Below are 22,595 nucleotides of genomic sequence, written 5' to 3'. Positions count from 1 at the left end.
CTTCATTTTGGGAACTCCTAAATATTATCTAGTACCACAAGCTTTAGAGAACAATGGGCAATCACTCAGCCTCTTATAAACAGGATACACTGCCAGCAAGTGAGAAAGAGTGGGGGAAAGAAAAAACAAACAGTATTTTACACATGGCATTTTATCGGAATTACCTACATTATGAAATATAGCCTGCAGGTGGCAGCAAAGGTCAACATTTCAGGCCATTGGTACTTATCAAACCACCACAAAACTACTAATTTATATTTTTCTCTTTTAAAGGAGACTTTATTATTATTATTATTATTTGAGAGAGAGGGCACACCTACAAGTGGGTGGGGGGAGGTGAGGGGCTCAGAGAGAGAGAGGGAGAGAATCTCATGCAGGCTCCATGCCTAGCATAGAGCCCAACAGAGGGCTCAGTCCTATGACCCTGAGATCATGACCTGAGCCAAATTAAGAGTCCAGCGCTTACCTGACTGAGCCACCCAGGCACCCCTATTACTTTGTATTCTTATTAGATACTACCTATACCTGAAACCACGCCCATAAGGGTTAACCAGGTTGAAACTAACAGGAAACTTAAAGCTTGTTTTTCAGAGACCTGTTTCTCCCGAATCAGCTCCTGTTTCTTTCCAGACCCCACTAAGGAATCCACTCTGCCTGTGGGCAGAGGCATAAACTGAAGGTCACGGGTATGCTTCCAGCCTATGAACGAGCAAGGCTCTGCATTCCTTCCCCGAGATAAGGAGCCCAAGATCCCATCCAGTTTCTACTGGTTCACAGACCTTGCACCTAGCCCCTCACCTTGTCCTAACATGACCTCCTGAATGCAGGGGCCAAATTTTGTCTCATGTTAATGTTAAGTCTCTACGCTAACAACACAGGATGCACGTTTCAAATGTTTGCTCAAAGTGCATTGCTCTGTCTTTCTTAAAGAAAATCATAACTTACCAGTGCTGGGGAGGCATAGTTGGTTAAGCGTCCGACTCTTGGTTTCGGCTCAGGTCATGATCTCAGGGTGGTGAGATCCAGCCCCACCTCCCACTCCCCATTCCGCAAAGGGACTCACTCTCCCTCTACCCCTCCCCCCACACTCTTTCTCTCAAATAAATAAATCTGTTAAAAAAGAAAGAGTCGTAAATTTCCCTGCCCTTTTCATCAATATGTATGTAATCCCAACCCCTATAAACGTTTAAAAAAAACACAAAAAACAACCTTGTCCTCTTCTGAACAGGTAGTAAAGGAGCATGAAACTTGCTCAAATTAACCATGTCTATTTGCTGAATCATTACAGCTCAGTTATGCGGAGGTGTCTGGAACTGTGGGATCACTATATTGTACCCCAGAAATTAACATAATGCTATATGTTAACTATACTTGCATTAAAATAAAGTTAAAAAATAAAAATAAACCTTTGTGGATGTTGGGTGCTACTTCTAATTAATTGTGTTTTTTGAGTGTTTGTTGTTTCCCTATAAAACTCGGCTGGGTACTGAGTTCTCCTGGTCTCCCTGAATATCTGCCTATGACTCTTCAAACCAAGGCTTCCAACTTCTCCCCAGTCTTTGACTTGAAATCAGTTAAAATGAAAACTGCCCTTTACCTCAAGCCCTACAAACTGACACTAGACTGCCTGACGTGAGCGTCAGAAAAACCGCCACGGCAGCTCACCTTTAGACAACCCTCTCACCTGTTGCTGTGTGGGCCACTCAGAAAGATCACCAGAGACACTGGAACTGCAAACCAGGAAAATCTGTCAGATGGTCACTGCCTGTCCTCCCTCCAGCTAAAGGTGCTGCAGGCCTGACATCTAGAAATCTTCTCACGGGCAATACTCGGGACTCAGACACTGGGTTTCTAATTTGCCCCCGCCACTACCATGTCTTTTTCCTTTGTTTCCATAGAAATGCCACTTATTGATTACTTGATTGCTTGCATAATACAGGCCTAAATTTGAGAGCCCACCTGCACCACCGCCTCCTGAAATGCGGCAGCTTTTTAACTGAACTGACCATCTCTCAAGACTAAGCCTGCTGCATGAGACAGGGAGCACACTTCCTCCCGAAGACCCAGAACAGAACAGCTGGACTCCAACTACAAGGGAACAATGCTGACCTGTGTGATGCTTTCCTAAGAAAAATCCTGGTCAAAAGGGACATCTTCCCACTACTTCTAACCAGCCCTGGGGGAGCCTTGTCTTGGCAGTTGGAAAATAAGAGAAATCTATTGATTTAAAAATTTGGTCCCCCTTTCTCTAGTCACAATCCCAAAGAAACCCAGTCACTGCACTAACCCCCTTAAACCTTTTTACCAAACAAAAAGGGAATGAACACCACATGGGAGTTCACGTGCCTGGTTACCAGGAGGATAGAATTTGATGTTTGTTGGGAAGAACATTTTTCTACCCTGGTGGGGAATTGGGGCCCATGAACACATGATGAAGAATCTATCACCTTAGGCGTGTTCACCAACAAAACTGCTCTTGTTACTGTTGCCAACAAAAAGAAAATACATTCGTTAGCCAAGGTAGTGTTGGATCACTGCATTGCTCTGGACTGTGTTATCCTTGCAAAACAGGCTAGGATATGTGCCATTTCTAACCAACTTGCAGTGTTTATATATTCTAAGTAAAACTCAATTAAATAAAATCAGAGAGCATGCCACTTGGCTGCAGTGAATTTCCCCAGAGCTGTCTAGAGAAACTGACTGGTTTACTGGACACTTTTCCTGGACTCCTGAAAGCACTAGGTCAATGTTACAGGGACTACTAAGATTTGGGTTTTGGGGTTATAGATTTATTACCCAAAGTTGGGTCTGGTTAGGTATCTCACACTTCTGTTTCAAACATGAAGAGGCCATGTATCCAAGATGCATGATTTCAGGCAGATTTAGCTGAACACAATCAAGACTATTTTATACTTTTTGCATTCAGTCTCTGAAATTGTCATTAGAAACAGAAGTATGGCAAGAGAAATATTTTGTGGCACAGGAAAATAAGGATTTATACAATGAAGCTAATGATTATTGTATATTATAGAAATCATTAATTGTTTGATTTCATGCCTCAGTCTAGGAAAGTTATGAGGACCCAGCAGGCCCTAGAATTTTATTCCATTTTTCACCTGATTGTGATCCAGGTTGACTTTCCCCATTATTGCTTTTACACAGGGAAATGTACAATGATAAATTATTTAAGTTGCACTTTCCCCATTAGTACATTCAGAGAGTGACTAAGAATAACAGCTTATTGGCTGAAATACTTTTTGAAATACTACATTAAAAAATTAGGATCTGTATCAAAGAAAATTCTGGTAGTCTGATGACAGTAATCTAGAAAGTGTGGTATATCAATAATACTATAACTGACAAAGCCATTTTTAAGAAGAAAACATTAAGTCCCTGTTTCTTTGGTCATAAAGTAACTTAACTTTGAATCTATGTTAATAAGCCATCTGTTATTTAAAACTTTATAGTGTCCAGAGTTAACTGTAAGAATGTTCTTCTTAGGGGGCGCCTGGGTGGCTCGGTTGGTTAAGCATCTGCCTTCAGCTCAGGTCATAATCTCAGGGTCCTGGGATGGAGCCCCAGGTCAGGCTCCCTGCTCAGCGGGGTGTCTGCTTCTCCTTCTCCCTCTGCCCCTCCCCCCTCTCATGCTAGCACTCTCTCTCCCCCCCCCTTTCTTTCAAATAAAATCTTTAAAAAAAAAAAGAACATGATTCTTGGGGAAAAATAGTTTTTTAACTTCAAACTGGTAGCTAATATTACAAACTAATAAGTGGAACCTAAGTAGTTAATTTAAAAGAATAAATTATAGCAGCCTAGTTAGGGAAATAGGGGTGCTTGTGTATCTCTGATAAAAGCATAAACTAGTCTACAGTTTTTCTGGGGGCTGAGGAAGTTATATGGCAACAGAGTGGAAAAAAGCCTTTAAAATATACATTTCCTTTGACTTGGAAATTCCATTTCCAGGAATTCATACTAAAAAAATAATTAAATAAGTAAATAATTGAGTATACATGATATGTGTTATATTTGTTTACAGTGTGGGGGGGGAGAGGAACTCGCATCAAAAGTCCAACAAAGACTTAAGTGGATACTCCTATACTGGAATACTATTTAGCTATTAAAAAATGACAATGCAATTTCTGTATCTACTGACTTAGAAACATGTCACTGACGCTGACAGGTTGGGTATGTATACCTGAAAAAAATGTAACATCACCACCCAAAGATAATTACTAGAAAGTGATTTTTTTTACTTCCTCCTTTATAATTTTCTGCTCTAATATTCTATGATGGATATACATAACCTAATCAGGAAAATGATGCTTTCATTTTTTAGGAGGGGAAGCAACGAGGTTAAAAGCTTCCTATTAAACATGAAGAGTTCACAGTTTCTCTCTGTTCCTTTGGAAAATAATTCAAACAGTTTAAAATAATTTTTAAAATTAAAAAAGGTAGTAACCACAAGGAAACAGCTGAAATGAGAGCAAGAGGACACTGAGAGTTCAACAAAATTTTGGAAGACCCGAAGCAAACGGACTAGCGGCAACTAATGGGGAGTTGAGGGAGCTAAAAACTAATTGCCAAAAAAAAAATAAAAAATAAATTAAAAAACTGTAAAAGCTAACGGCCAACAACAGAGGACACCAGTGAGAGGCAAAAGGGCCTCCTGAGCCCTGCCTCTGAAGACAGAGGTGAAGGATACACTGAAAGAAGAGTGCTGGCCCCCAGCCTGCTTTCAGAGGACAGTTCTTCTCCCTCATCTTGCTCTTCTCCAGGCTTTTTTGGAAAGGCTGAACCAGAAGGAGTCTGGGCTCCAAGGACACTAGGTACGATAGAAGGAGGGAGTAAAGCTGAAAACAAAAGGATGCTGTGAGGGTAAGAGGCACCCACCCCACCCCCCACCCCCAGCCCCTTTCCAATTTCCTCTTTTTGGCTCCCCGCATAGGCAGTCAGGCTAATATCCTCCAGGCAAGAGACTCAAGAAGTCTTCTTCACAGAAATGGGATGATTTAAGATGCTAACTTTGAATAACCTGTCAGTGAAGCCCAGGAAGCTTTCCGAACAGTATTTTAGTGCCTTGTTCCCAAATATGAATGGACAGACAAGGATCCACAGGTATTAGAAGAAGCTATGACCAAAACAAGCAGGAAGTGGAACTTGGAGGAAACAAACAATAACAGGGGAAGAATTGGTCAGGAAAGGAATCCCTTGAACATCCTCGGGGGAATAAGAGACAACACACTGAGTGCATTCATGAAAGAGCAACAGGATGCTATTAAAAGAACTTGGAGAAAATAAGAAAGAGCTCTTGAAAATTAAAATTCTGATACTGGAAGTTGGAAATTCAATAGACAGAAGAGATGATAAAGTGGAGGGACTCTGTTAGAATGTAAAACAAAAAGGACAAGATAGAAAACAAAAGAAAAAAAGATAATAAAACTAAAAGATGAAAGCAGGAGGTCCAACAGCCATATAAAAGTAGTCCCAGATAAAGACACAAACACACAACTTGGGGAGAAAAACTATAAAAAGAAGAGCGAACAAGCAAACAAACAAAAAGATAAATGGATATTTCCCAGAATTAAAGGGCAGAGATCTATAGACTGAAAGGACCCACATCAAGTTACTATACGCAACGATAAACAAGAAGAGATACATACCAGGGCACCTCATCATGAACTTCCAGAACAAAGATGGACCATTCCAAACACAGGCTACATGACCAGTTAGCAGGGATGTTGTAACACGCAATAAAGAACTAGATAGGTTATTCTACTATATGACATTTAAGGATCTTTCCAACATATAAATATATAAATATATATATATATAATGTATATATCTAACATGCATATATATAATTTATACTATATATATATATATACATATATATATATAAATTTTTTCAAGATGCAGGTTTTTAAAACCCTGTACTTTATGATGAAAACAAAATAATTAAATAGACATCCCAAAGAGCCTAATGTACAAGACATCATTAAATGACTTCTAGGGACTTCAATAGACAAGCAATTTCTTACTTACTGGCATTGGCAGCTTCTCTAATTTCTTTCAGTATTTCAGCTTCCATGGCAGGGTTATTGCAGATATCAACCCAAGATCCTTCCACTCCTTTCTGTTGTGCCAAAAGTGTCAACCTTTTCTGATTAGGAACCACAAAACTAATCACGTAGGACTGATCACTAAAAAATTAGAAAATAACACAAAATGGAAATTAAAGCATTGAGAACAATTATTTATAAGTTATTGACTAGAACAGTACACATAATTCCAAATATATATTTATCTTAAGTGTCACAGTTTCATTAAGAAGTATAAAACCCAGGGCACCTGGGTGGCTCAGTCATTTAAGCATCTGCCTTCAGCTCAGGTCATGATCCCAGTGACCTGGGATTGAGCCACACATTGGGCTCTCTGTTCAGCAGGGAGCCTGCTTCTCCCTCTCCCTGCTGCTCCCCCTGCTTGTGCTCCGTGTGTGTGTGTGTGTGTGTGTGTGTGTGTGTGTGTGTATGTCAAATAAATAAATAAATAAATAAATAAATAAATAAATAAATAAATAGGATCTGTTTAAAAAAAGAAGTAATAAAACCCATAGTACTGGCATAAAGCCAGACATTTCACCAATGGAACAGAAAGCCCAGAAATAAACCCCTGCACATATGGTCAAATGATCTTCAATAAGGGCACCATCACCACTCAATGGGGAAAGGACAGTCTCTTCAAAAAAATGGGTGTTCAGAGAATTGGCTACCCATTTGCAAAGGAATGAAGTTGGACCCTCAGCCCATACTACACACAAAAAATAACTCAAAATGGATCAAGGACCTAAACATGTAAGAGGTAAAATTACAAAATATCTAGAAGAAAATACAGGGGAAAAGATTCACGACACTGGATTTGACAATGCTTTCTTGGATATGACACCAAAAGCAGAGGCAACAAAAGAAAAAAACTGATAAATGGGAGTACAACGAAAACTTAAGGACATAGTCAACAGTGTGAAAAGTCAATCTATAGAGCTGGAGAAAATATTGGTGAGCCATATATCTGATAAGAAGTTATACCTAGAATATATAAAGAACTCCTATAACTCAATAGTGAGAAAGAAAACCCAAATAACCCAATTAAAAACTGGCCAAAGACCTAAAACTTATAAAACTCCTGAAAGAGTATGGGGTAAGTTCCTTGACATCAGTCTTGACAATGTGTATTGTTGAAAAACAATAGGCAACAAAAGCAAAAATAAACGAGTGGGACTATATCAAACTAAAAAGCTCTGCACAGCAAAGGAAACCACTAACAAAATGAAAAGGCAACATACAAGGGTAGCTGGGTGGCTTAGTCAGTTGAGCATCTGACTCCTGATTTTGGCTCAGGTCATGATATCAGGGTCATGGGATAGAGCTCCACATCAAGCCCCACATCGGGCTCCATGCTCAGGGGGGAGTCTCCTTGAGATTCTCTCTTCTCCTCTCCCTTTGCCCCTCCCCCCCAATAAATAAATCAATCTTAAAAAAAAAAAAGAAAAGGCAACCTACAGAATGGGAGAAAATATTGAAAATCATTTATCTGGTAAGGGGTTAATATCCAAAATCCATGAATAAGTCCTACAACTCAAGAGCAAAAAAAAAAAAAAAAAAAAAGTCCAATTAAAGAATGGGCAGAGAAAGTGAATAGACATTTTTCCAAAGAAGGCATACAAATGGCCAAGAGGCACACGAAAAGGTGGTCAATATCACTCATCATCAGGAAAATAAATGCAAATCAAAACCCCAATAAGATATCATCTCACACCTGTTACAATGGTTATCATCAAAAAGACAAGAGATAACAAGTGTTGGCAAGGATGTGGAGAGAAGGGAACATGGCGCACTGTTGGTGGGAATGTAAATTGGTGTAGCCGCTATAGAAAACAGTGTGGATATTCCTCAAAAAATTAAAAATAGAATTACTGTATGATCTAGCAATCCAATTGCTTGGACAAAGAAATACAAATCCAAAGGATATGAAAAGATATTGAAGAGATACCTGCCTGCCCATGTTCATTGCAGCATTAGTCACAAAAGCCAAGATATAGAAACAACCTGTGTTCATCAATAGATGAATGAATAAAGAATATGTGGTGTATATACACAAGGAAATATCATTCAGCTATGAGAAAGAAGAAAACTCTGCTATTTGTGACAACACGGATGAACCCTGAGGGCATTATACTAAGTGAAATAAACCAGACAGAGCGAGACAAATATTACATGGTATCACTTATACGTGGAATCTTAAAAAAAAAAAAAGTTAAACTCACAGAAACAGAGTAGGAAAGTGGTTGCCAGGGACTGGTTGAAATAGGGACAGGTTGGTAAAAGGGTATAAACTTTCAGCTAGAAGATGAATAGGATCTGAGGGTCTAATGTAAAACATGGTGACTACAGTGGATAACACTATATTGTATAACTAAAAAGAAGGGAGAACAAATTTTTAATAAGCAAAGGACTTGACATTTCTCCAGAGGTGATACACAAATGGCCAAAGAGCACATGAAAAAATGCTCCATATCACTAACCATCAGCCAGGAGATATCCCCTCACACCCACTATGATGAATCTTATCGAAAAAATAGAAACAAGCATTGGTGAGGATGTGGAGAAATGTGAACACTTGTGCAGTGTTGGTAGGAATGTAAAAATGGTGCTGCTGCTGTGGTATAAACAGTACGGCGGTTCCTCACAAAATAAAAATAGAACTACCATATGACCTGGCAATTTCACATCTGGGTACATATCCAAAAGAACTGAAAGTAGGATCTTGAAGAGATATTTGTATAACCATGTTCATAGCAGCAGTATTTACAATAGTTAAGAGGTGGAAGCCACCATAGCTGTGCACTGGTGGATGAATGGACACACAAAATACGGTCTATACACCCAATGCAACATTTTTTAAAGATTTTATGTATTTGAGAGAGAGGAAAGAGGGAAAGAGAGAGAGAGAGAGAGCATGAGCCAGGGGAGGGGCAGAAGGAGAGGGAGAAGCAGACTCCCCACTGAGCAGGGAGCCCGATGCGGGGCTCAATCCTAGGACCCTAGAATCATGACCTGAGCCAAAGGCAGACACGTAACCGACTGAGCCACCCCGGCGCCCGCATCTGGTGGAACATTACTCAGCCTGAAACACGAAGGGAAATTCTGACATTACAATATAGATGAACCCTGAGCACATTATGCTGAGTGAAGGAAGCCAGTCACAAAAAGACAAATACTATGATTCTATTTATATGACGTATCTAGACTAGTCAAATTCACAGAAACACGAAGGAGAATGGTGGGAGCCAGGGACTGGGGCCAGGGAAAATGGGGAGTTGTTTAATAGCTTGAGAGTTTCGGTTTTGCAAGAGAAAAAGTTCTGGAGACTAACTGCACAATGATGTGAATATACATAACACCAGTCAACTATACACTTAGAAACAGTTAAGATGATAATTTTTATGTTTTGTGGGTTTTTTTTTACAATTACCTTTTTTTTAAAGGGCATGACAAAGCCCCTAAAAATAAACGCTATTAACACACAAAGAAAATGGTCCAATCTCTTAGGTTTCTGATTTAGAAAACTTGTACTAGCTGTATGGACTTCTTAGGAAAATCACTTATCTCAGTTGTTACAGATGTTAAATAGTAAGTTTTGTGGCACAGCTAAGTATTTAGCAAGGCAGAGTAGGTGTCAAAGAATTAGTTAGAAAGTCTGAATCATCTCGAAAGATCTTCAAGCTGGTGAACTTTCAGAAACGTGTAACATTCCCCAATGCTGATGAAAATGTTGGTGTTTCCCTTATGATTAGAGATGATCAAAATGGTTTCCAGTCGTCCTTCTACTGCAAGTACAAGGAAGCACAAATGCAACTTTTAAAATTACCTTTTGGCAAAAGCACAGATGTTGTCTATAAGTGGACAGTTCTTCAGTGCGGCTTCTACTTTCCCAAGAGATACATATTCTCCTGCTTGTAACTTCACCAGATCTTTCTTACGATCTATAAGATGAAGAATGAGGAAGATTAAGTTAGCCACAGTCCATTTTATTAAGGTGTGTACACTTCCGATTTTCTTTCAATGTCACTGCCTTCACCTTGATTGACAAAGAGACTTCTTCTAAAATCTCCTAAAATCTTCTTATATATACTGCTTGCCCATACACATCAGTTAAAAAGAAAACACCTAGCTGAAGAGATACTGGCTAAAATGCTAGACCCTGTACAGAATGCTTCAGTATCTTATTATAATCTTAACTACAATAATAAGGTGAAGAGAAGGAACAGGATCTCGGAGCATTAGATTTGAATGGCAGCTCTGCACAATTACAAGCCATGTGAGCCTGGGCATGTCGGCTAACCTCTCCAACCCTCAATTTTATCAGAGATACTGATACAAGCATGTAGCACAACGTCCGGCATGTGGAATGTGGTTAATACACGTGAATTCCCCATTTTCCACATTTGACATCATCTTGTTAAAATGACAGTGCTCCTGGCACAGGACAGCATGGCTTGAATAATCATCGGTTGCCTTACAACTTTCGTACGAGGGCCAGCTTGCCTACCTGTAGCCTGGGAACCCACTCTACATGCCCACAGAAACCACCTTTGATTCCAGTGCAAATAAGGATCAAGGAAAAAAAAAAAGCGGGGGAGGGGAGGGGATTGGTTCTAGACTGAGCCATGCTTAGTGGGGATTTCCCCAGCAGATTTAACTTCTAGATGAAAAACCACTTTTCCCAGGAAATCTCTAATTATATTCAGGTCAGATACGGGTCCAGGGACAGATTTAAATGGACCACTAGGGATATGACTGAGGCAATGTTATGGCTTAAAAAGGACGTGACTAGGTCCCTATGGACTGGTCCTTCCCAGCTAGCTAGTCAAATTTTCATTTTAGGTTCTGTCTACTTAAAGTGAATAGCATAAGGGCTCTCTTGGAGTTAAAAGTCTATTTCAGTAGGCTCGGTGAGCGCAGTGTCAAACCAACTGACATTCTCAGAAGAACGGTTTGCTGTTGAGGATTTATAATTTTCTAAGTTGCAAGGATAGCTAGAGCTATATAAATAGCCACTAGGGAAAGTAATGTGCCCACAATGATTCTTGAGTGGGGAGGTAAATGGTGAGGGATTCTATTCTGTGGTATTCTATGGTATTCTAGGTAGGGTATGTGACAGTAGGTGGTTATATAGTACCATGTGTAGCTGACCAAAAAAATACCTCTTTTGAGCAATCTTTGTTTTCTCACAAAAAGAGAATACACTGACCTATAATCTGTAAACATCCATCAGGATGAAATTCTCCAATGTCACCAGTGCAAAACCACCTTTGGCCATTTTCATCCACAGAATAATCCTCTGCAGTTTTCTCTTCATTTTTAAAATATCCCATGGAGATATTCTGCCCACCGATTACGATTTCGCCTCTGGGGTTCGGCTTGTCATGAATTGTATAACCGCCTGGAAGTCATTTAATGAAATCAGTTACTGTTTTAACAGAGAATGTACTTATATTAATTCTTAAAATTACTACACTAATATGTTTCTGTGGATCAAATTTTATGTCACTTTATGGGAGAATATTAGTTTATATTTATTCACATTCTTGTGTATTCACATTGTGTGTAACTGTAATTTCAGAAGTACCAAGGAAGGCTCAATGATAATCACCAACCACCAACTACGCCAAACCTTCCCAAAGACCAAAAAATTTCATGCTTAGAAATGGGCTTCATAGAGCTCTGTTAAGACAAAAGTACCCCCCCAAGAAGGGTAACACTTGAAGCTGTTATAAGTAAATTACTAACATACTGATATCAATGCATTTCCGATTTTTTTTTCTAAAGAGGTTTTATTTTTTATTTATTTGTTTTTAAATTTTATTTAAATTTTTGTTAGTAACATAGAGTGCAGTATTGGTTTCAGGAGTAGAATTTTGTAATTCACCACTTAAAACACCCAGTGCTCATCACAAGTGCCCTCCTTAATACCCATCACGCATTCAGCCCATCCCCCACCCACTTCCCTCCATCAACCCTCAGTTTGTTCTCTATCATTAAGAGTTTCTTTTGGTTTCTCTCTCTCTCTCTCTCTCTCTCTCTCTCTTAAAGATTTCATTTATTTATTTTCGACAGAGATCTCGAGAGAGAGCATGAGTGGGGGAGAGGGGCAGAGAGAGAAGCAAAATCCCCGCTGAGCAAGGGAGCCCCACGTGGGGCTAGATCCCAGGACCCTGAGATCATGACCTGAGCTGAAGGCAGATGCTTAACTGACTGAGCCACCCAGGGTCCCCTCTTTTTTTTTGTTTTGTTTTTTTTTTGGTTTTAATACAGGAGAGCAGGGAGGAAATGCCTACCAAAGGCAACACCATTAAGTGAGAGGGAAAGGGAGGCTAGGAGAAACAGGAGGGAAAGTTTATTTTCTTAACTTTGCCTATGATCAGTCACAACTTTAAAAGTTAGAACACTGAAATAATTGACAATAATTCTAAAATATCTTACCACCACTCATTACCTATTTATTACTGAATAAAGCTGACTTTAAGGGAAATATACAAAAATCTGAATTCATAACCTGAGATGTTGATTGGATTTTATGTCCTAAAAGAATCAAAGCTGCTCTTAAAAATTTTAAACTAGTCAGTACTTGAATTGGACAAAACCCACTGTACGTAAAACATTAAGATCATTCCTGTTATAGAAAGCAAGGGTTCCTTCATAGCAAGGAAAACTCCAAATACATTTGCAAAAATGTACCCACTCCCCCAAATGGACATTAAGGCACAATACCAAAAAATCAGAAAATAAAAATTCAAGAGGCACAATTTGCCTTACCAAGTTGTAACGATACACCTTGTTTCTCTGATTTCACTGCCTCATAAATAACCCATCTAGTAAAAACAATTGTGATGCTGAGACTCAATCCAGCCAGACCTATATTCCCTACATTCTCTTCAGATCTCCATCCTCAAACTGGAACAGCATGACTGTGGGAGGACTTATTCCCAAGATGCAAAACTCTTGGGAATGCAACTGGATTTTAAATGTGGTTTTTGAGAAGAAGTGGCCATTTGCTCATGGAGCACTGACAATAATGGACATCATAAGAAAGTCACAGAAGAGAAACAACTTCAGGAACTTCAAGTTTATGTCAGATAAAGCCCATTCATTTTCTTGGGTTGGAACAACCTAGGGGAATTGTCCTAGGAGGTAACTAACTGGTCCTTTAAATTTTCAGTCTATGGCTCCATCCCTAGGTGAATACTCCCTTTCAAAACCATAAGCTTTTTAATTACTTTTGCCTTACCTGGCAAGGACAGGCTGTTAATTATTTTGCAGTTAATGCACATATTTAGTATTTTTCACAATTTCGTCAGGAAGACTGGTTTACTTTTTGCCTTCAGCTGATTAATAAAAAGGATTATCACCAATGTCTGTAAAGTGCAGGCTTCCCTTTGCAGTCACATATAAAAATAAAATTATACAAATAGCTGGAGAATTGAGTCTGAACTGTGAAAACGTTTGCTGGGGTCAAGAGCTAAGGGGTTGGGTGTGCGTGTGTGTGAGTGTGTGTGATCAGTCACTCTAGCCCCTAAAAATCTGGGGTTTCATTTCCCAGCTCCAACCTCCTCACTAGTAAAGTTGAGCTTTAAAAGATAGGATGATTCTCCAAACCCTTCTCCAAACCCAGGGAATGCCCCATAAGAAAGTTTTTCCTCTTTACCATCAAGTATTCTCAAGTGCAGAATCACCATGCCTAGATTCCAGAGATTTTCTTTTCCTCTTCAGAACCTAAAGATTTTATCCGAGGAGAAAGAAAGCACAGGGAACACGCAACAGCAAAGACTCACATGCTACCACAGACAACGTAACACTGGCTATCTTGAGGCTCATGGTGGTTTTCAACGTATCTAGAACCAGTAGAGCTTGTCATAAAATTCTTACCTTCCTGCCAGTCTTTTAGCTTAATTTCACAGCAAATGAGAGGGGCTCCAACTCTGCCAGTAGTATAGTCAGTAACTACAAGGGAAAATGCAATAAAGATGTTAGCATACCACATTTCAGACCCACGTGAGACCAGGAATACTGGAGTCCGAGCCAGAGTCTCACAGATGACAAAAGAGAGGCCATTGTGAGTGCAGAGCCAAGTGTGGTCAGGGTTTCGATACTTCAACTTCATTTCAACAGTGCAATCAATTCCAGGGTTGTTACATCATTTCTGCTTCTCACGGGTGAATTTCAGATAATTAAGTACAAAAACCACTGTTAAAGGAGGAGAGCTGGCTCCACCATTATCTACCTAGGATTCCAGGAAGACAGACTTGGAGTGGAATTCCTTCTCTACCACTTACTGACTGGCTGTGGGACTTGGACAAATTACTTAACCCCACTAAGCCTCCATTTCCTCATCTATTAAATGGGGATAGTAAAAAAACGTACTTCTTAACAAGGATATGCTGTAGGGATTAAATGAGATGATGCACGGAAGATGCTTAACACGTCCCAGCACAAACTAAGTTTTCAATAAACATTAGCTATTACCACCAAACATGATGATGACGATGATGATGATATTCTCCTTTTGTAATCTGGAAGTACTGCTATCCATAATCAAGTATTAATAGATAGCCAATAATGTACCTAGCATTATATTAAACACTGAAAAGAGAAAACACATAAAGGATAGGAGACTTTTCCCCCAGTGAGCTTACAAACAAACTACCTGGGCCAAAATGCATGTGAAACAATTGAGAGCACATTTAAATAAATAGTCAACTGCATGGTACTGAAAGTGAGCACAATGGTACCTGAGAGACTAGAAACATCAATGTAAAATTGGGAAGGACTTAACTGAAGAGTTGGGCATGAAAAGGCAGCTGTGACCAGTTAGCCAAAGGGGCATTCTAAGAGAAGGGAACAGAAAATACAGAGCGGTGAGAGCAAGAATGCCCATATGAGAAAGAGTAAGAAAACTGACTTGTCTGGAGAGCACAGCCAGGTACATGGAGCTGTGGGAAATAATGGAAAACAACAATGGGTTCAATGGCGCCAGATCAAAGATGTCTGGAAAGCTCGGTTCGCCAGGCATGAAGCAGGGTTAGAGGTGGAGGCGGCTAACACAATCACACAGGACCCATCGGAAGTGCTCTGACAGAGGCAGGCGCAGCAGGCGCAAGGCTATTACCTCAGAGCAGTGTGAAGTCACGAAAGGCTGGACGCCAGAGGTGGCACGCAGGGGAGGGAACAACCCAATGAAGAAGTGGGAGGATCTGATCAAAGTTAAAGATATTTAACTAGGTGACTTCAAAGCCAATGCCCTGAATGACTTTAGGATGGCAATACCACCGTCGCAAACAATTGGTGAGGTGGAGAGATGGTCTGGGTTGCTGGCACTGATTTTGGACACAATAAGTTTAAAGCGGAAGTGGGCTCATCCAAAACAACGTCACTATACCCAGTGTTTCCCAGCCCAGAATGATTTGGCCCCTCGGGGGATATTTGGTAATGTTTCTAGTTGTTCCACTGCCACAACTGGGAGGAGTGAGTTACTCCTGGTTTCCATCCAGCTGCTGAACATCTTATAAGGCTCCGGAGAGCCTGAACAATAAAGAACTACTTGGTTCAAAATTTCAGTAGTGCCAAAGTTGAGAAACCCTGCCGCAGGATGATGAAAATAACAGAAGAGAAAACAAACAAGAAGTCAGGGCAGGAATATACATTCAAGAGGGGGCCTAAAAATGATACTTTATTCCAAGAGTGCAGCTCTCCAAGGAAGTAATCATTTAGAGAGAAAAGATCGAAGGCCCGGGGTGACAGAATTCTGAGGACTGACAAAATGGCATAAATATTTACAAGGCTTAAAAATAAAAGGGTACTCATGATAGTTCCATTAAAAGTTACTAAAACTACTCAGGTTTGCCTGGAATCTGATACCACTTACAAGGTATAAAAATACCACGGTTCCTAAAGCTAATGCAAATGGGTTTTGTCAGTAGTGACTAACGTCGAATTATTTGCCACGTTACCAGCACTTACCTTCAGTAACTGTCCCAGCACCACAGGATTCTGTGAGTCCATAACCCTGGCCCACAGGGCAGCAGAAGCAGACATTCATGAACCGGTGTGTCTGCGGAGACAGCGGCGCTCCACCAGACAGCATCATGCGGACGTTCCCTCCCAGCAAAGCCTTCACCTTCTTAAACAGTAACCTGGAAAAAATGAAAAAAGGGGGGGGATCATTTTAATACATGCATACATTATTCCTGGTGACATCCTAATTTATAAGCTCTGAGCAAGATTGTTCAACTTGGGCTGGACACCTAAGTTTGAGAACCATGGTGGTAATTAATGAGAGGTTGACAAAGTGACAACTAATAACGCTTTGGAAAAAAATGCCAGAAGATGCCACATGGTAGCTATGTTTGTGGTGAGACCAGCATAACGTACAGAGGGGTCAAGTCCTTATGTGACACGCCTGAAACTACAGGAACGTTATGTGTCCGCTGTACTTTTTAAAAATGCCAGAAAATGCAAAAAAGAGTGCGGTGTTTGGGAAATCGCTTTGACATACAGTAAATGAAAGAAAATGATGTCGTCAAAGGAAAATAAATCACAGTTCTCTTGAGAACATTTAGTTATCGACTTATCTCTCTCTTAATGAAAAATGTTTTCCCATCTCCACCCCCGCAGCACTGCATTTTAAATAGCTTTTATATTCACATACTTATTATACTGTTTTATGAAGACAATACATTGGAAACCTTCACGCAGAATAAAATCTTGAGTATCGCTTTCAGTTAGACATGACGCTTTTTAAACTCGAATGTCTTGATTCGAAAGTCTAGTTTTTCTTCACAAGACGGAATTTTATCATTGAATCTTAAATATTTATTCAATTATTAAAATTTGTTAAATTGCCATGATCAGAGTTGAGGGTCCTCTGTGTTGGCTGTGTAAGCAATGAGCGTTAGAAGCGAGTAAAAGGGAAATGCAAGCTTATGATGATGGTGGTGATGCTCAAAGGAAATTAACTTGCCAGTTACTTTTTCAGCTTCCAGTTGTAAAAACACAAAAGATCTAAAGGCTCACACTACGGAGTCTATGAAATGTACTTACAGGTTGCAAAGTGGTGCATCGTATCCCTTTTTGATCTGTTCTAATTTGTAATCATACCCTATCTTGAACAGCGTTTTCTGAATATAATTCATCTCTTGGACTTTGCTCATAACGTTCTTATAAATTCTATCCATGATTTCCTAAAAGGTAAGCAAAACAGTCAATAACCTGAAAAGAATTACACCAACACTGAGACGGTCTTTAGTTGAAGACACCTTGCTTACAACATCTTAGGTAAAAATGGTTATGTTTATTATATAATTAATTTCACTGACTTTACTTGTTCACGATTTCAAAAAGACCAGCGACAAGTATAGGGGTTTTTCAGTTCTATAAACTAAGTTTCTCTAAAAATCTTTAAAAATGTTAACTAGAGTGTAAATAATTCATTCCCCTCCCACATAAAAACCTTTTTAAATTATTTTCTTTCAAATATATGCACTTATTTTCAAATAGCACCAGAACACCCAACTATGTTGAATCTAATCCTGATGTTTTTCTCACTACTACCTTGTGACTCTTAGAACACAGCAGAGAGATTTACAGCGCTTCTAAGAAGAGTTTACATACAGAGTTTCCTAGAGTTTTATGTCCCTATAATTTAGGCATTTTGATTCCCTTTCAATAGAAGCTAAGATAACAAAAAAGAATAGGATTCTTGCTCATGGCTCCTTGGAAAATTAAAAGTAGGACTAGGTTTGGGATATAGTGACTCCCAAGATAATATATAAAAACAAAACAGACAAGCAAAAAAGCCCAGACTATCACTAAATGTTTCCTTGAAATGACTTAGCACAAATTAATACAAATTGTTGCACAAAACACATCTATTTATAAATGCCTGGTTTAAAATATTTAAACTAGCAATTAGTATAAATTAAGTTGTGCTACAATGAATGGTTTTATGAATGGCTCTTTGGATATCAGAATAGAGCCATTCAGAAATGAAGACAACAAAACCATCTCTTGCATTATGCTACATGAAATAAGGTAGACGGAAAAAGACAAATACTGTATGATCTCACTTGTACATGGAATTGAAAAGAGCCAAACTCAGCAAAAGAGAGTAGACTGGTTATTGCCAGAAGCTAGGGAGTGGGGGAAATAGGGAGATGTTGGTCCAAGGGTACAAACTTACAGGTAGAAGATGAGTTAAGTCCTGAGGATGTAATGTATGGCACAGCAAGGTAACTACAGCTAACAAGACTGTATTGTATATTCGCAAGTTGCTAAAGGAGTAGGTCTTCAATGTTCTCATCACACACACACACACACACACACACACACACACACACACACACGGTAACTACATGAGGTGATGGGTGTGTTAAGTAACATTATTACAGTAATCATTTCACAATATATACATATGTCAAATCATCACACTGTACACCCTAAACTGACACAATGTTACATCATTGTATCTCAATAAAGCTAGCAGGGGTGCAGAGAGGCTACCCCAGCATTCAAGCATGGTACAGTGTTGTTCTGTCCATTTCCACAGATGGAATCATTATTACAGAACTGAAATATTTGTCTAGATCTGTGACTGAGAAATTCCAGAAGTTCCCTACAAGGACTTTAATATCCTGTAACTATCCCTCTTAAAAAAGTGAATGGGATGTTGGGTGGAAAAAAGCATACGGGAGCGAGACAGCTGTGTGAGAACTACCTCCACTGCTCCTTCCAATAGATACGAGTCATAGGCGAAGTGGCCTCAGTGAGGAAGGAACACAAACAATACAGTTGCAACAAGTTGGCAGGATTTATTGTTAGCACATTAAGTCACCCTTTACTTCAACCTAATAATTACATGATGTTCAACTGAGTCACTGCTTACAAGCAGCAGTGATTTATTCTAAATTCTCTCTGTGAATACACAATACTAAATGGATCTTTTATTCTGACCAGGAAAGAAATTAACACAGATAATAGAATCTACCAATTCTCAGTAAAAAAAAAAAAAAAAAAAAAGATTTTTTAAGGCCTATTTATAGAGGAGTAAGAAGAGCGAAGGGAACAACAAAGTTGAGTGAAGCATCAATGGATCAGCAACATGGGAGATTGCTTACTATCCCTAGGCCTGAAGAAGTAAGTAGAGAGAAGTATGATTGGAGCCCAGTAAGGACTATAGCCATGGGCAAGACCTGGTTAAAGCCAATGGGAAAGAGACTATCCAATGCGCTCCTGACAACTTCCCCAAACCACAGCCCAGCAGGGAAGGAGCAAAGGCAGTAAGTATGCAAACTCCACACCCCCCCAGCCCCTGTGATCTCTCCTGAGTGCCAGTAATGGACTGAACCCAACCAGCAATCAGAAGGCCAGGAAGCCCTAGTAATTCATCCACAGAAGTTAGCCTTCCAAGACACAAAGAAGAATGGACAACAGACAACTAGAAGATACACAGCATACCAGCTAACTCCTGCTTATCCTTTAGGCCTAAATTCAGACATTACTTCCTATAGTCCTTGGCCCTTTTCTTTCCTTATGTTCTCCAATAAGGTTTACTAGGGATTCCTGTACTTTGGGTAATAAAGCCAAAATACTGTTGCCCAAAACGAAACAATCCTAAATAGATAAGCATAGTAGTTAAGACAATTCAGTTCACACTTGAACTTTAGCACTTTAGCACCTATGGGCTCTGTGACCTCAGGCAAGTTTTTTCCCTCTATAAAACTGGAAAAACAGGACCAGCTAGCAGAGTCTTAGGGAGGATTAAGTGAGATAATCCATCTGAAGCACTTGAGCAGTGCCTGGGACACAGGAAGTACTGTGAGTAATGAGAAGCTTCCTTCCATTTGTAAACGTGCTGAATTCTACAGCACCTCTAAACAAAAAGGCAAAGGCATGCTCAGACCTATCCTAATTCCTTGGTTATTTGGTAATTTTGTAATTAAAAGCTAAAACAACGAAGTAACTTCCTAATTCTTAGAAAACTTGGGCCGAACACTTCATGATCTAATCTCTGACTTTCCGTGTACAAAAATAGTTCTGAGAAAGATATTGGGATAAGACTTAAAATCTGATCATAATACATGCAAGTCATGATACACAGTCCCACTGGAGTTTCTGATCCTAAAAGTGCTAGAATATATTGGACCATGCAAATTTGAAACACTGTGTTAAATATTTCAGAATTTAATATTAAAAGGCCAAAAACAGGGCACCTGGGTGGCTCAGTTGGTTAAGCGTCTGCTTCGGCTCAGGTCATGATTCCGGGGACCTGGGATCGAGCCCCTTGTCGGGCTCCCTGCTCAGCGGGGAGTCTGCTTCTCCCTCTCTGTCCTGATCCCCCCGCCCCCCGGCCGCTTGTGCTCTCTGTCCTAACAAATTTTAAAAAATCTTTAAAGGGGGGGGGGGCAAAAAACTGTAACGTCCTCCTTTTCGTAAAAGGCACTATTTCACATAAGGATTTTAAAAATCTAGAAATCATCTTTTCTCTTTGGAAGCTCTCTCCAGTGCCAGTTTTCCTGCTCACTGTAAGGGTCGGGAGGCTCAGATTCGAGACTCATTCCATAACCTTGGATGTGCTGCTTCAGTTCTCTGGGATGGCCTATGTTCCCTCCGTTTTTTAAAATTTGTGATGAAACAAAAACCCTTGAAACCTTAAATGCTCACAGGACGTGATCTGAACTCAGGTCATTTTCAGCCCCTAATTTTCAAGTATCGGCAACACTAGCAGGCATACATTTCAGAAGCTTGTCATTTCATCCTTTCCAATACCTTATCAAAGCTTTTAATGAACACAGCTGCCATGATTTCAACACAGGAAAATTAAAATTTAGAACTGTACACAAATCCCTAAGGGTATTGCCTTTAAAAAGTCCAAGTGCGAGCAATGAAGCACATTTACATTCTGTACTCACCGGAACAGCGGCCATGAGTGTCGGCTTCAGTACAGTACAGTCTCCTTTGCTTCCTTTTTTAATTTTGCTGGACTACAGCAAAGAAAAAGTAAATAGGATCAGGAAAACCAACATTCGCAAAAAATGCTGTAATTCGAATATTAACGATGACAGTGACAGAAATTTACACGTGGAATTTGATCTTCCACTGCTCTGGGAGTTACCGGTTAGAACTATTATAACCTACAAAAGTCTAAAGCATAAGTGCTTTAGTGTCTTAGCCAGGAGATTATTTCTTCTAGCACCTTTCAGCCTTCTTTAGGGGGAAAACGCTGATTCGGAATGAAGGAGAGTGGGATATTCTGGTACATTGAGCATTCTTATTTACAGACATATCAAACACAGCACAAACCATCCATTAGGGAAAAAAAAAAAGGAAAAACAGAAGCCCTCAACTAAGGTAGACTGAGCACTAAAACAAAATTGAAGATACTTTTAACTTTCTTTGATGAGCCACATGGTAAAGCCACCTCTCAAAGTCACTGATGTCAATTAACATCATACAAAAGTACTCATTTGATAACATTTTGGTTGACAGGGTACTGAAGACACTGCCAGTGACCACGGGGAATATGCACAAACATATGTCAGTGTGTACGTACTACTTCTTTTCTTCTCTTTTCCTTCTTACACACCTAAGTACTGTCTGGGATTTCAAACGTCAGATCAGCAGGTAGAAACAATGATAAAGGAGCCCACTGAAAAGGGGAGATGAAAATAAAACTCTGCTGGGGCGCCTGAGTGGCTCTGTCGGTTAAGTGTCAGACTCTTGATTTCAGCTCCTGTCATGATCTCAGGGTTGTGAGATTGAGCCCCACGTCAGGCTCACGAGCTGGGTGTGGAGCCTGTTTCAGATTCTCTCTCTCTCCTTGCCCCTCTGCTCCCCCCTCTCTAAAAAAAATAAATAAAATTTAAAAATAAAAAGTGAAAATAAGAATCTGTTCTAATGCAGTTCACTAGTCTGTAAGTTTAGGTGTAGACTGTGTTAGTTGTGCTGACGCAGGCAGGAAGAAAACCAGCTCTTAAGAAATAGTGTGACCTGCCAGGTAGCACCAGCCTCGTCATACGGAAGGTTCTGCTGATAGAACTCGATTGCTTTTATCCTACTTTTCTTTAAGATGGATAAAGGAAATAAAATAACTACTTATTGTTTTACATATGTGCAAGCATGTGCACATTTGCAAGTGGAAATCTACCCCCACACATGCATACCACACACGGGAGGGCTGCCTTGTAGGGAGAAAGATGGGCTCTTATGTCCTTCGAGAGAGAGCTGCCTTCCATGTGGTGCTGACCATTTGTTGTTTTAGAGAGCTGTTCCAGGGTAGCAGTAGCCACAAGGAGCCCTTTCTCTCTCTCTTTCTTACTCTCAGTAATGGTATCAGTTCTCTCGTCTTATTACGTACGATTGCAATAACCCTAGTTAGGACAACATCACAATTATCTAGTGCCTCTAATCACCCCCCTTTTTCTGATTTCCAATGTGAGGGAGATTCCTGGGTTTTAGATTCCTGGTAAGATTGAGACTCTTTCTTAT

At 39.8% G+C, this 22,595-nt stretch overlaps 1 protein-coding gene across 4 annotated transcripts in view; it reads right to left on the bottom strand.

Moving 5' to 3' along the window:
- Positions 1-22,595, bottom strand: part of ACSL4 (acyl-CoA synthetase long chain family member 4) — a 74,932-nt gene that overhangs the window by 4,306 nt on the left and 48,031 nt on the right. For all 4 annotated transcript variants that reach the window (XM_045788939.2, XM_045788942.2, XM_045788940.2 and 1 more), the window contains exons 9-15: positions 21,020-21,091; positions 17,154-17,293; positions 16,074-16,246; positions 13,983-14,057; positions 11,308-11,499; positions 9,925-10,039; positions 6,043-6,200 (exon numbers count right to left, since the gene is read on the bottom strand). In XM_045788939.2, coding sequence (XP_045644895.1) covers positions 6,043-6,200; positions 9,925-10,039; positions 11,308-11,499; positions 13,983-14,057; positions 16,074-16,246; positions 17,154-17,293; positions 21,020-21,091 — 925 coding nt within the window. The remainder of the gene's footprint in view (positions 1-6,042; positions 6,201-9,924; positions 10,040-11,307; positions 11,500-13,982; positions 14,058-16,073; positions 16,247-17,153; positions 17,294-21,019; positions 21,092-22,595) is intronic.

This window comes from Ursus americanus, chromosome X (genome assembly GCF_024610735.1).
Source record: "Ursus americanus isolate L20-20 chromosome X, mUrsAme1.1.p, whole genome shotgun sequence".
NCBI lineage: Eukaryota > Metazoa > Chordata > Mammalia > Carnivora > Ursidae > Ursus > Ursus americanus.
This window is presented reverse-complemented; position numbering and strand designations above follow the sequence as displayed.